Source organism: Lacerta agilis, chromosome 15 (assembly GCF_009819535.1).
Source record: "Lacerta agilis isolate rLacAgi1 chromosome 15, rLacAgi1.pri, whole genome shotgun sequence".
NCBI lineage: Eukaryota > Metazoa > Chordata > Lepidosauria > Squamata > Lacertidae > Lacerta > Lacerta agilis.
The window spans coordinates 15,356,067-15,366,448 of NC_046326.1; the positions used below are offsets into that span (position 1 = coordinate 15,356,067).

General features: G+C 48.9%; 1 protein-coding gene across 2 annotated transcripts; it reads right to left on the reverse strand.

Moving 5' to 3' along the window:
• Positions 1-2,599: 2,599 nt before the first annotated feature.
• DPAGT1 (dolichyl-phosphate N-acetylglucosaminephosphotransferase 1) lies at positions 2,600-10,352 on the reverse strand. Of its 2 annotated transcripts, none has more exons than XM_033171508.1 (10): positions 10,190-10,352; positions 7,174-7,543; positions 6,724-6,844; positions 6,395-6,608; positions 5,693-5,839; positions 5,376-5,460; positions 4,021-4,209; positions 3,564-3,651; positions 3,175-3,330; positions 2,600-2,866 (listed from the first exon to the last, which is right to left on the reverse strand). In XM_033171508.1, exons 2-10 carry the CDS (start codon positions 7,326-7,328, stop codon positions 2,801-2,803), a joined length of 1,221 nt encoding a protein of 406 aa, XP_033027399.1. In that variant the 5' UTR covers positions 7,329-7,543; positions 10,190-10,352; the 3' UTR covers positions 2,600-2,800. The 2 variants fall into 2 exon arrangements, with proteins under 2 accessions (XP_033027399.1, XP_033027398.1); XM_033171507.1 differs by lacking the exon at positions 10,190-10,352 and adding an exon at positions 8,336-8,523.
• Positions 10,353-10,382: the final 30 nt, after the last annotated feature.

Consider the following 10,382-nt stretch of genomic DNA (forward strand, 5'->3'; position numbering starts at 1 on the left):
AGGAAGGAAAACCCGCGCTTTCCTACCCATTTATAGCCGCCGCTCTTTCTTCATTGGACGCAGCATTTTAGCATTCCCATTGGCCCTTGGCTGCGTCAGACGAACGCACGGATTGGGCGCACGAATCGTTATCTGCTCGCCCATTGGTTGATTTGCGGAGCCAGTAGGAAAGACGCGCGCCAAATTTAAATCTGGGGGTGGGGTGATCGGAGTTCGACTTTAGCGCCACCTTAAACAGGAAAGGCAGCATGAGCAGAGTGAGGATTTATTTTAGGGGTGGCAAGCTTTATGTTGGGGGGTGAGGGGAAGAACCAAATTATCTGGTCAGTTAGTTCAGTATTTGGATTTATTTACTTGATTTGGATGGGGGCAGCTGTCTCTGCACCTCCCTGGCTATGCTCATGAAAGGTAGCTAGTCGCTGCCACCCCTCCTTTACTGCTGCTTCCTATGTCTGCAGCAGGTAGAAAATCAGGGTCTACCAACACACATTCATCATGTACACATTAATGTGCACTTGTGTTATCTACCACTTTTCTAAACTGTTAACCCCCAAAGTAAGTGCTATTTTTAAAAGCCAGCACCCATAGTAGTAGGAACAAGAACAAGTAGATAATCAGCCCAAAAACCTGGTAGAAAAAGTGCATCTCGCTCTCCATGTGAAGAGCTATCAGAGAAAAATATAGCTCTCTAGCAAGATCCCACATTTGTGGGGCAATAGAATCTAGTTTCCAACTTCATCTCTCAAAGACAGTAGGAAGTATGACAAGATGACTTACGATCCTCTCTCACCATTGGCCATGGGCGTAGCCAAGGGGGGGGACAGTTGCCCCCTCCAGATCAAGTAAAACAATAGAAATACTTAACTAAACGACCAATTGCGTGGGTTCCCCCACCCAACAAAAGCCCCCCCCCCCAAATCTTTGCTACACCCATGCCATTGGCCCTGCTGCCGCAAATGGATGCTGGAGAATAGTGTGGATTAAGAGAAAGCAATGGAAGGGTAGGGGGAGTATCAGAGGTCCCAGCAGCTTGGGGAAAGAGGTTGCCCTGGCTCTGCTAGAAGGGAAAGTAGCCAGGGTGCACTTCGTGGTAGACGTTCTAGAACAGGGATGTCTAACCGGTTGATCCCAGGATGATCCTGGTCGCTTGCAGGATCCGTTTTGATTGGCGGTAGTGATTAGCAATGGAGTGAAAGTCCCCACCGCCACTCTTTTCCTCCGTTGTGTGAAATGGATATTTTGTCGACGAGTTAGAAAACGAAAGTACTTGTTACAGCTGCGTTGTTGTTGTAGGTGAGCTCTACATGCTTTGCTATTTCTCCCTTTAAAAAGTGGTATTTGAAGAAGTGTGCATGTACCCAAAAGCTTATACCCAGAACATACTTAGCTGGTCTCTAAGGTGCTACTGGATAATTTATTTATTTATTTCGACTGCTTCAGACCAACATGGCTACCTACCTGAAATTTAAGAAGCTTATCAACTTTACCCCCCCCCAAATGTCAAAAACCTTTGCCCCCCCCCCATGAGTAGATCACTTCCAGAATATTCATACTGGGAGTAGATCACAGTCTCTTGGGAGTTGGCCATGCCTGTTCTAGAGGGATAGTTGGCTGAGAAAGCTTTAAAACTTCATTGTACGCCCAGGATTGTTCAGAATGCTCTTCCTTTGGTCGTTTGTCCTTCCCTCATGACTAAAAGCTAGGATGTCACCTTGGTGATGTATTATTTTTCATTCCCTCCTCCCTCTTTCCTCCACCCACAAGATGTCACTTCTAGCTAATCCAAGCCTCACCCTCCTTCAACACTCAGGCCAGCTCTGTTTAAACACAAGACAATGAAACAAAAAAGCACGATACCAAATCATCTTTATTTGGGTTTGTGAGAGAGAGTTGGACAGTAGTATAGAAACGGTTTGGAAGAGCAGCCCTGAATAGACTCGACAGGTTTGAATTGAAGCAAATCCCACCAGGTTCAATCAGAATTACTTCCCACTTTGGTCGGGGGAGCTTCGGGGTCACTGTTTTGGCACTGTATTAGCCATGAGACCATAAAAATAAAGAATAAAGTCCTTCAAAACAAACACAGCACAAACAACTAGGAGGGAAACAGCATTTGCAAAGCCCATGATCCCATCAGAACTGTTTGGTGCTTTGATTCTATCAAGATTTTGACAGTGAAGCCTTGCTCAAGTAGTTACAGGTAGCCTGAAGGGGAAAGTTGCTTCCTTCTGTTGGGGAGGGACACACACACTCACTTCTAAAGTAGGTCACTCTCTCTCTCTCTCTCTCTCTCTCTCTCTCTCTCTCTCTCTCTCTCTCTCTCATAACAGGAGACTTGAAGGACAAAAGATTCAGGGAAAGTGGGGAGCATTGCAATAGGGAGAGCTGAGTTCTGCTTACATGCACTTTTTTTTGCCTGTTTGCTTCTGTTTGTGTTTCAGGGTAGCAGCACAATGCTCCACTGCAGAAAGATATTCAAAAGCCAACCCTCTTGCCACCCCAAATTATGGCATCTCCTCCCCTGTTAGTACACAGGAAAGAAAGAGAGAGTACTGACATACAAACCAAGTGCAGTTCCTATAACAGGAGTAGCAGGAGTAGCAGCAGCAGCAGCAGTGGATGCTCTCCAAATGGATACAAAAGCCCACAAGACATCAGTGCATCCCCAAAGTCCCTCTAGAAGCATTTCTGCCTCTTGGGAAGGAAGGCTGACTGCCCTGGGGCAAGTGCAGCTGTGGGCCATGTGGGACAGAGCTGCGAGGCAGTCCACGAGCAAAAGCACCAACAGGGCAAGGGCAGCTCAGACATCATAGAACAGCCGTACAAGCTGGTACCGGATAGAAAAGGCGATGATGCTCCCCACAACCTATAAAACAGAGGCAAAGGGCATCGTGTAATCCGAGAAGATGGGATATTGCCCACATAGCTGCCAACGCCATGAAACTGGATCTGGCAGGTTAGAGGAAGGGCAAATCTCTCTTCTCTCTGTTCCCGCCCCCCCATCAATGTTTGATTAAAAATTATGTGGCAGTTGATGTGACTCAATGCCTACTGACTTTTAACTCAGAGAAGGGAGCTAGATTACTAACCCATTTCTGTGGAAAGGAGACACAGAGATACAGCATTATTCAAAACTTTCCACACTGGCCTGCTCTTTCTCTCAGTGCCTCTTACCTGCATCAGCAACAGCAGAAGGGTCAGGGTTCGCTCAGGGGTTGGTCCTATAAGCTTTATCACAAAGTTAATGAGTGTCATGTTGTTGCATTCTGTGAATTCTCCATCTTTGTCCACTCCTTGATGCACATCTACTAGATGGAGTTTCTCAGATATCTGGGGAGAGAACCTTAGTTACCAGTGCTGCTCTAGGATTAAGCTAGAGAAGCAGCAAGTGTTCCACCCAGTCGTATTTCATTAGCCCAAAGTAAACCTGGGTGATCCCACCTCCATTGCAACTTTCTCTGTTACCCTTCCCCATTACACTTCCCCCTCTAACTGGTTCTCAGAGCCTTTTCTTTCAGCCAAGCTATCAAAGTGTATGGAAGGTGATAATATTCTGTCCTTACCTTGAGGATATTTGCTCCCAAGGGAGAGAGTTTCTTGGGCTTGAATCTGGAATAGCTCATCTCTAGATTGCCTGTGCCCGGATTGAATCTGCAGAGAGATAGGCTCCCGTCAGCAATGAAAAGGGACACAATGGGAGAAAGAATGCAGGATGAGGTTCTGCCAGGAATGGATGAAAGTACCCAACCTAGGAGACTCTCACCAATCCATTTCCTATGAAAACAGGCAGCTTTGAAGGGCATATTTGCACTATCCAGGCCTCAACAAAATATTCTTGGAAACTGGAGTTTACAACTGCTATCCAGTCTTTGATAGTGATTCCCTAACCCCTTTATCGGACTACAGTTCTCAACATCCCTTGGTTAGAAGCCAACGACTACATTTGTGGCGCTCTAGTTGCACACAAAGCAGGGCAACATCTAACAGGGAGCGGAGGGTTTTTGTCGTTGTTGTTGTTACCTGGGCAGCCGATGGCGTGGGCAAGGGATGATGTGGAACAGCTGTGGCAATGAATAGAGGAAGTTGAGCACTTGTGGGATAAAGAAGAGCAGCATGGTTTTGCTGAAATGCCCGAGGATCCCCACCACAGCAAAGGTCATGCCGGCGAAATAGCAGAAGGTGTCGCCCACAAACACACTGGATGGATACCTGCGCTCAGCCGGAGGAGAGACGGTCAATCAAGAACACAGGCAATGCATTGCAGAAGAAGACCCAGCAGGGGGTCACTCCTGGCACTCATGTGCTACCCATTATTATGTCAAATGTAAATAACGTATTTGTTTTTGTTGGCGGTGCATGAGGTTGGAGAGCCCAGAGCATGGTTGGCTGCATTCAGTTAATTGCAGTGAGTTTTGTTTGTGTATCTGAGAGGCAAGATCTTGGTGGGTTAAATTAGTTTCTCTCCCCCCACCCCAACAACCTCACAATTTCTATGACAGCATCGTCTCACACAGAATGTAACTGACCTGTAGAGGTCTTTATGGACTTTCTGAATTGAAAACATATTACAGTCAAACCTCAGTTGTTGAACGTAATCCGTTCCGGAAGCTCGTTTGGCTTCTGAAATGTTCAACAACCGAGGCACGGCTTCCGATTGGCTGCAAGAGCTTCCTGCACTCAAGCGGAAGTTGTGTTGGACGTTCGGCTTCTGAAAAACGTTCAAAAACTGGAGATTTACTTCCGGGGTTTTGGTGTTTGGGAGCCGAGGTTTGACTCTCTCTCTCTTGTGTGTGTGTGTGTGTGTGTGTGTGTGTGTGTGGTGTTGTTATTGTTGTTGTTAAATATAGAGTGGCAAAGGATGTCGGGAGAGGAAACAGCTTGTGGAACACTGGGCACAGCATGAGAGGAAAGAGATATGTCCTGGAGTGCTTATTCCAGTTTCAGTGGTGTCAAAAAACTGCACCTACAGTAGTGTTTATTGGCATTTGGTAGGGTGGGGATCTTCCTCCTAGTTAGATTTCACATGTATGACCCACAAGCACATTTGTGTTTTTGTTTAAATATTCTAAATGGGAGCATTTAGTTTTATGGCACTTTGAAGCTCCTTCTAATGCAGTTGCCTTCATAGCCACCAGATCCTCCCGTAGAGCAATCCAGAGAAGGCACTGCTCTGGAAATTTTATTTCTCATACTAGAATTCCCAACAAGAACATTGACTGGAATTATGCAACCCACGCAAACCCACAAAATGGCAGCTGTATCAAGGCACCGTAACCTGTCTTGCCATGAGTGAACCCAGAAGCCTGCAACCTCCCCAAACACACACCCTTCCATTGGAAACAGGCTGGCTTTTTCAGTTCCATGGAGTTTCTTACCAGTTGTGGTACAGCAGTCCCAATGTGGTAAAGAAAAAGGGAATCATGAAGTAGAGAGAGAAAACGTGGTCATCTCTGTAGTCTCCTAGGAGCAAAAAAAAAAAAGAAAAAAGCAGGAAGGTCAACCAGCTGGCACCAACTGTAGAGACTCCAGCCGCAAATGTGCTAGTCCACACCAAGCCCACAGCTGCTACTACAATCCCAGCATGTATGCTGAGGGGAAGTCCCACATTTCTTCTGCATCTAGCCTGAAAACTGCATATCATCCCACTCAAGAAACTCCATGTGCCAGCCCACTGACATTAGATATTCCTCACCGTTTAGCTCTACGATGTTGAAAGTTACAATAGAGGCAGCAATCACCAGCGACTGCCCAGCCTCCAAGCCATTAATGCCCGCAAGAATGTTGATAGCATTGGTGCAGAACACAGCCAGCATCCCCATGTACACGTAGTACAGGATTCCTGCAAGAGAAAACCCACTTTTACTCAAATTCATTGTGAGGACACCAACCATGCAACATCAGGACCACAATAACCTCAAGGACCACCTCTTCCTATATGAACCTACCCAGTCCCTGAGATAATCTTCTGAGACCCTCCCTTCGTGTGCCTCCTCAAGAGGTCTGGAGGGCCTTCTCTGCAGTGGCTCCCCGTCTATGGAATGCTCTCCCCAGGGAAGTTCGCCTGGCGCCTTCATTACACACCTTTGGGCGCCAGGCAAAAACGTTCCTTCTTAACCGGGCCTTTGGTTGATCTGATTGACATCCAACACCCTTTTAGAATGTGGCTTTTTTGGAGGGGGTTAATTGGGTTACTGCTTTTGGTTTGATTTTATATGTTGTGTTCTTGTTGTGAAATGCCCTGAGACCTCCAGATATAGGACGGTGTATAAGTTGAATGAATAAATAAATAAATAATTCTCCATGGGGAAATATGGGGTGAGAGGCTTGGCAGTGTCTCTAATGCTCGGTGTGTTTCTCAGACCAGACCTGTTTGGGCAATCCCTGGGGTACTTACCTAGGTCTAAGTGCATGCCCAGCAACATCCGGAAGGGCTTAGGCACCACAATGGTGGTGTTCCCAAAGTTGGTGAAGTAGACCATGAGCAGGGGCAAGGACGCCATGGTGGGCAAAAGCAGCTTGTGGCGCCAGCGCAGATTGAGAACATCGTCCGCAAAGCCCAGGAAGATCATGCAGCAAATGGCGAGGAGGGAGCCAATGAGGGCCACAAACTGCAAGGTAGGGAGAAGCTGTAAGAATCCTGCCCCTTGCACTTATCTAGCCGACTCAACTCTTAACACACCCACCCATTCCCTCCCAGGCTCCACCCGATGCAGCCACTCTCACCTCATGGTGTGGGAATGCCTTGCACTGCTCTTCCACAAAGCAGCTCAGAAAGGGAACTGGGATGAAGCAGAAGAGGATGATCAGGAACACTGCTCCACTTATGACACCTTGGGACTCCGGGCTGGGAAAAGACAACACACAAGGTAATGGGTACCTCATCTCACCAGGACCTTGTTTGTCCTGCTTACTGGGGTGTCGGGTTAGGGGTTGAGACTTAGCTGAAAGAAAGCCGGAATGTCCAATGAGAAAAAGGGAATTCCCCTTATTGACCGCCGGCTGCCAGCTCTGGGAGTATAAGATCCAGCCTAGGATTATCAGTCTTTGCACAGGGCCCCAGTATGCCTGCACCAGATCAGAGCCCCACACTTCCTCACAGGCCCCTAACTTGGCAGCCCTCCAACTGTAGTCTGGGTCAAAACTGAATATAGGAAAATCAAAAGAGCTACTCACATGGGTTGCTTGGAAGTTTTGTTCAAATCAATTCCAAAGAGCTTGGCAGCAATGAAGTGATCCTTGAAGGCTGGAATAAGTGTCAGTGTTGCCACAAAGCCCACAAGGGAGCCAAATAAATTGATCAGCAGGGGGGTGGTTAGCAGCCTCCCCATCTCAGAGCTGGATCTGGGTATTCCCAAATGATGAAGCCAATAAGCCAAGGAAGTCTGTCTGTTGTCTGTGCACTTCTTCCAGTCGTAGCCTATCTGGGACAGCCACAGCAGACACCTCTTGTCAGAAGTAACATAGCAGAGAAGGGACCCTTAGGCCACAACCACTGGCAAAAGGTTCCTGCTTCAGCAGCAGCCATGGTAATGGATCTTCATAACTAAGAATAAAAAAAAAACTGGTAACCAACAATTCATACTGAATGCAAAATTTACATGCATTTCATATTCTCAGATGATGTGAATGCACACCTTAGCCACAAATGGGATCGCCCTGCCCATGGAGGGGGGGGATCATCACAGGTGTGCATAAGATGACCACTGACAAAAAAGTACATTGGGATCAAGCAATTTGGGGCCCATAAATCACTGCCCCACCCACTTTGCTGAAACAGCACACATGTGCCAATGAATAGGATATGGACCTAGATAGCTCAGTGGATTAGAGTGTGGCGTTGTTAATGCCAAGGTTGCAGGTTCGAGTCCCAAATGGGACAGCAGCATATTCCTGCACTGCAGGGGGTAGGATGAGATGATCCTCAGGGTCCCTTCCATCTGCTTTTCTACGATTCTATGAACTCTCTGGTCTGTTCCTGGTGATGGGGCACAGTTGTCTCTTCCTAAACTAGGGGTGGCTAACTTAGAATCCTCCAGATGTTGCTAGACTGTAACTCCCATCATCCCTGACAACTGGCCACGCTGGGTGGAACACCTGGAAGACGGTAGACTAGCCAATTCTTACTGTGCACTCGCTAAAGAGCAGCTTTTCCAGGTCCTCTTGGATCCCTACTCCCATCAGTCTCAGAATCCTGCATGGCCAACCGAGGGATAGTGGGAGTTGGAGTCCAGCAATACCTGGAGGGTCAATGGGTAGTCACTCCGGAGCTGGAACTTTCGTTTTCTGTCTGCTCCCCGGCACCCAGCCCGGAGAAAGTGGCCAGACTCCGGCCTACCAGAGGCGCAGGATTCTCCCCTGGGTTCCTGCCCGTCGCCACCGAAACACCGGCTTGATCCAGCTGTCGTCGAGACTCGGGAAGGGAGTCTCTCTGACAAGGGCGCGGGGGATTTCCTTTTAACTTCCCTATAAGCTTGGCTGGAGTTTCCACCCGGACATTATATGACAAGACACTGCTAAATCCTAGCGCGACCCACTCCGTGCGAGCATATTACAAAACGCACTCCATGTGTTGTGAAGCCGTGGACGCCATCTTTGTTGCTGGCTACTCGACGGTGTGGCATATCGGATCCTCAAAACCGGGCCATGTGCCGAGAGATCCGGTGACGGCAACTCTTTGACAAGTTTGGCGGAGGAAATACGACGGTCACAGAGTTGTAACAGGCAAGGGACGCCCACACCAAACATGGCGGCCCCCGAGGATCACGTGACAACTGCCCTTGGGAGTTTCGTTAAACTACACGTCACCTGGCTGCCGATTGGCGAGGCGCTCCAGAGCCAAGCGGGGCCATTTAAAGGGACAGCAGCTTCTTAAAACAAAATCGAAAATTCTTTCTAGTAGCACCTTAGAGACCAACTGAGTTTGTTCCTGGTATGAGCTTTCGTGTGCATGCACACTTCTTCAGAAGCTGCTACCCACCAGCAGCTTCTTAGTAAATCTCAGGAAGCCAGCTGGAGGGGGAGCTCTTCCCTAAAATTCTATGTCCGGGAGGGGAAACTTGTGTTTTTTCAGATGTTGTTGGGACTATTACTCCTGTCAGCCTCACCCAGCACAGCATATTTCAGGGATGGTGGGAGTTGTAATCCCAACAATACGTGTTGGTTGTGGCACTGGTGGGGCACAGGTTAGCCACCCTAGTTTCAGATGATGCTATAAGATGACACACGACAAGCCTACCCCAACCCGATGCCCTCCAGATGTTTTAGACTACAACTCCCAGCAGCCCCTGCCAGCATGGCCAGTAGTCAGGGATGATGGCCATTTGGCACCCAGCAACATCTGGAGGGCCACGATACACCACACCCCTATTCCAAACGGTGATAACCTCTTGCAAAAGCAACAGCAGCAGCAGAAACAACAACAACAACAACAACAACAACAACAACAGGCAAGACATCTTCTGGAACCTTCAATATCTACTGTTGCAGAACCCGCCAATCTCTTAAGGTGCCACACACGACCAGCCTCCCCCAAAATGATGCTCTCCAGATGTTTTCGACTACAACTCCCATCAGCCTGTATGGTGGTGGGAGTTGGAGTCCAAAATTTCTGCAGAAGGCTCTTATTTCCGCATGCTGCCGCAACAGAATGGTGCCCACGATCCACATTTCAGAACCACCCGTCGCGGATTGTCAATGCCACGGTACTTCCACTCAGATCTTTCGATTACTACAGATCAACAGCCACCCGCATCCCAACGTCCCTGCCACATCCTGCCCGATTAAAAAAAACAGAAAAAGTCTACTGGTGGAGCCAAGGTCCTGGCTCCACCGCCGCCCCCACCCGAGGTCCGTCCACCTCCCTATAGACACGTCCAGAGCACCCAGAGTTCTCCCCGGAGACCTCAGCTCGGCTTCGCTCCAAGTTGCCACACCTGGGAAGGAATCCTAAAAATCCTTCCATCCTGTCATAATGTTAGGCTTGAGCTGCAAAAGGAACGTCCCGGCTTCCCCAGGCATGGTCGACGGTCGTCGACCTGCGGACGTTTCCCTTTCCTATGTCATCCTGGTTCCCAACGCAGGAGCCGCCTCTTTCTTTCTGCGCATCTTGCCTGGCGAGCCAGACCCGCTCTTTTCACGCTTCCAAGTAACCCCCGCCGGCTCCCCGCATATCCTCAGACAGTACCCTTACCGAGCGGGCGGCCTGTCGAAGGATTCCCCTGCTGTGCCCCTGGGCTGCCTCAGTCCTTTCCAGTAGCAGCTCCCATCGGTGGTGTCCGAGCTCGAGGTCCGGTGCGCTCGTTTCTGCGCCTTTAAGAGGTCGGAGGGAGGGAGAAGAGAGCGGAAGGGAAGAGGCGGCGGCAACAGCAGTACCACCAGCAGCA

What these genes read in the sequence shown, in the direction of transcription:
- DPAGT1 (XM_033171508.1), bottom strand. Translation starts at nt 7,328, where the DNA reads ATGGGGAGGCTGCTAACCACCCCCCTGCTGATCAATTTATTTGGCTCC. An exon ending in GGGCATGCACTTAGACCTAG is followed by an intron (nt 5,840 to 6,394) that starts GTAAGTACCCCA and finishes TTTCTCTTGCAG; the next exon opens with GAATCCTGTACTACGTGTAC. An exon ending in CAACATCGTAGAGCTAAACG is followed by an intron (nt 5,461 to 5,692) that starts GTGAGGAATATC and finishes TTTTGCTCCTAG; the next exon opens with GAGACTACAGAGATGACCAC.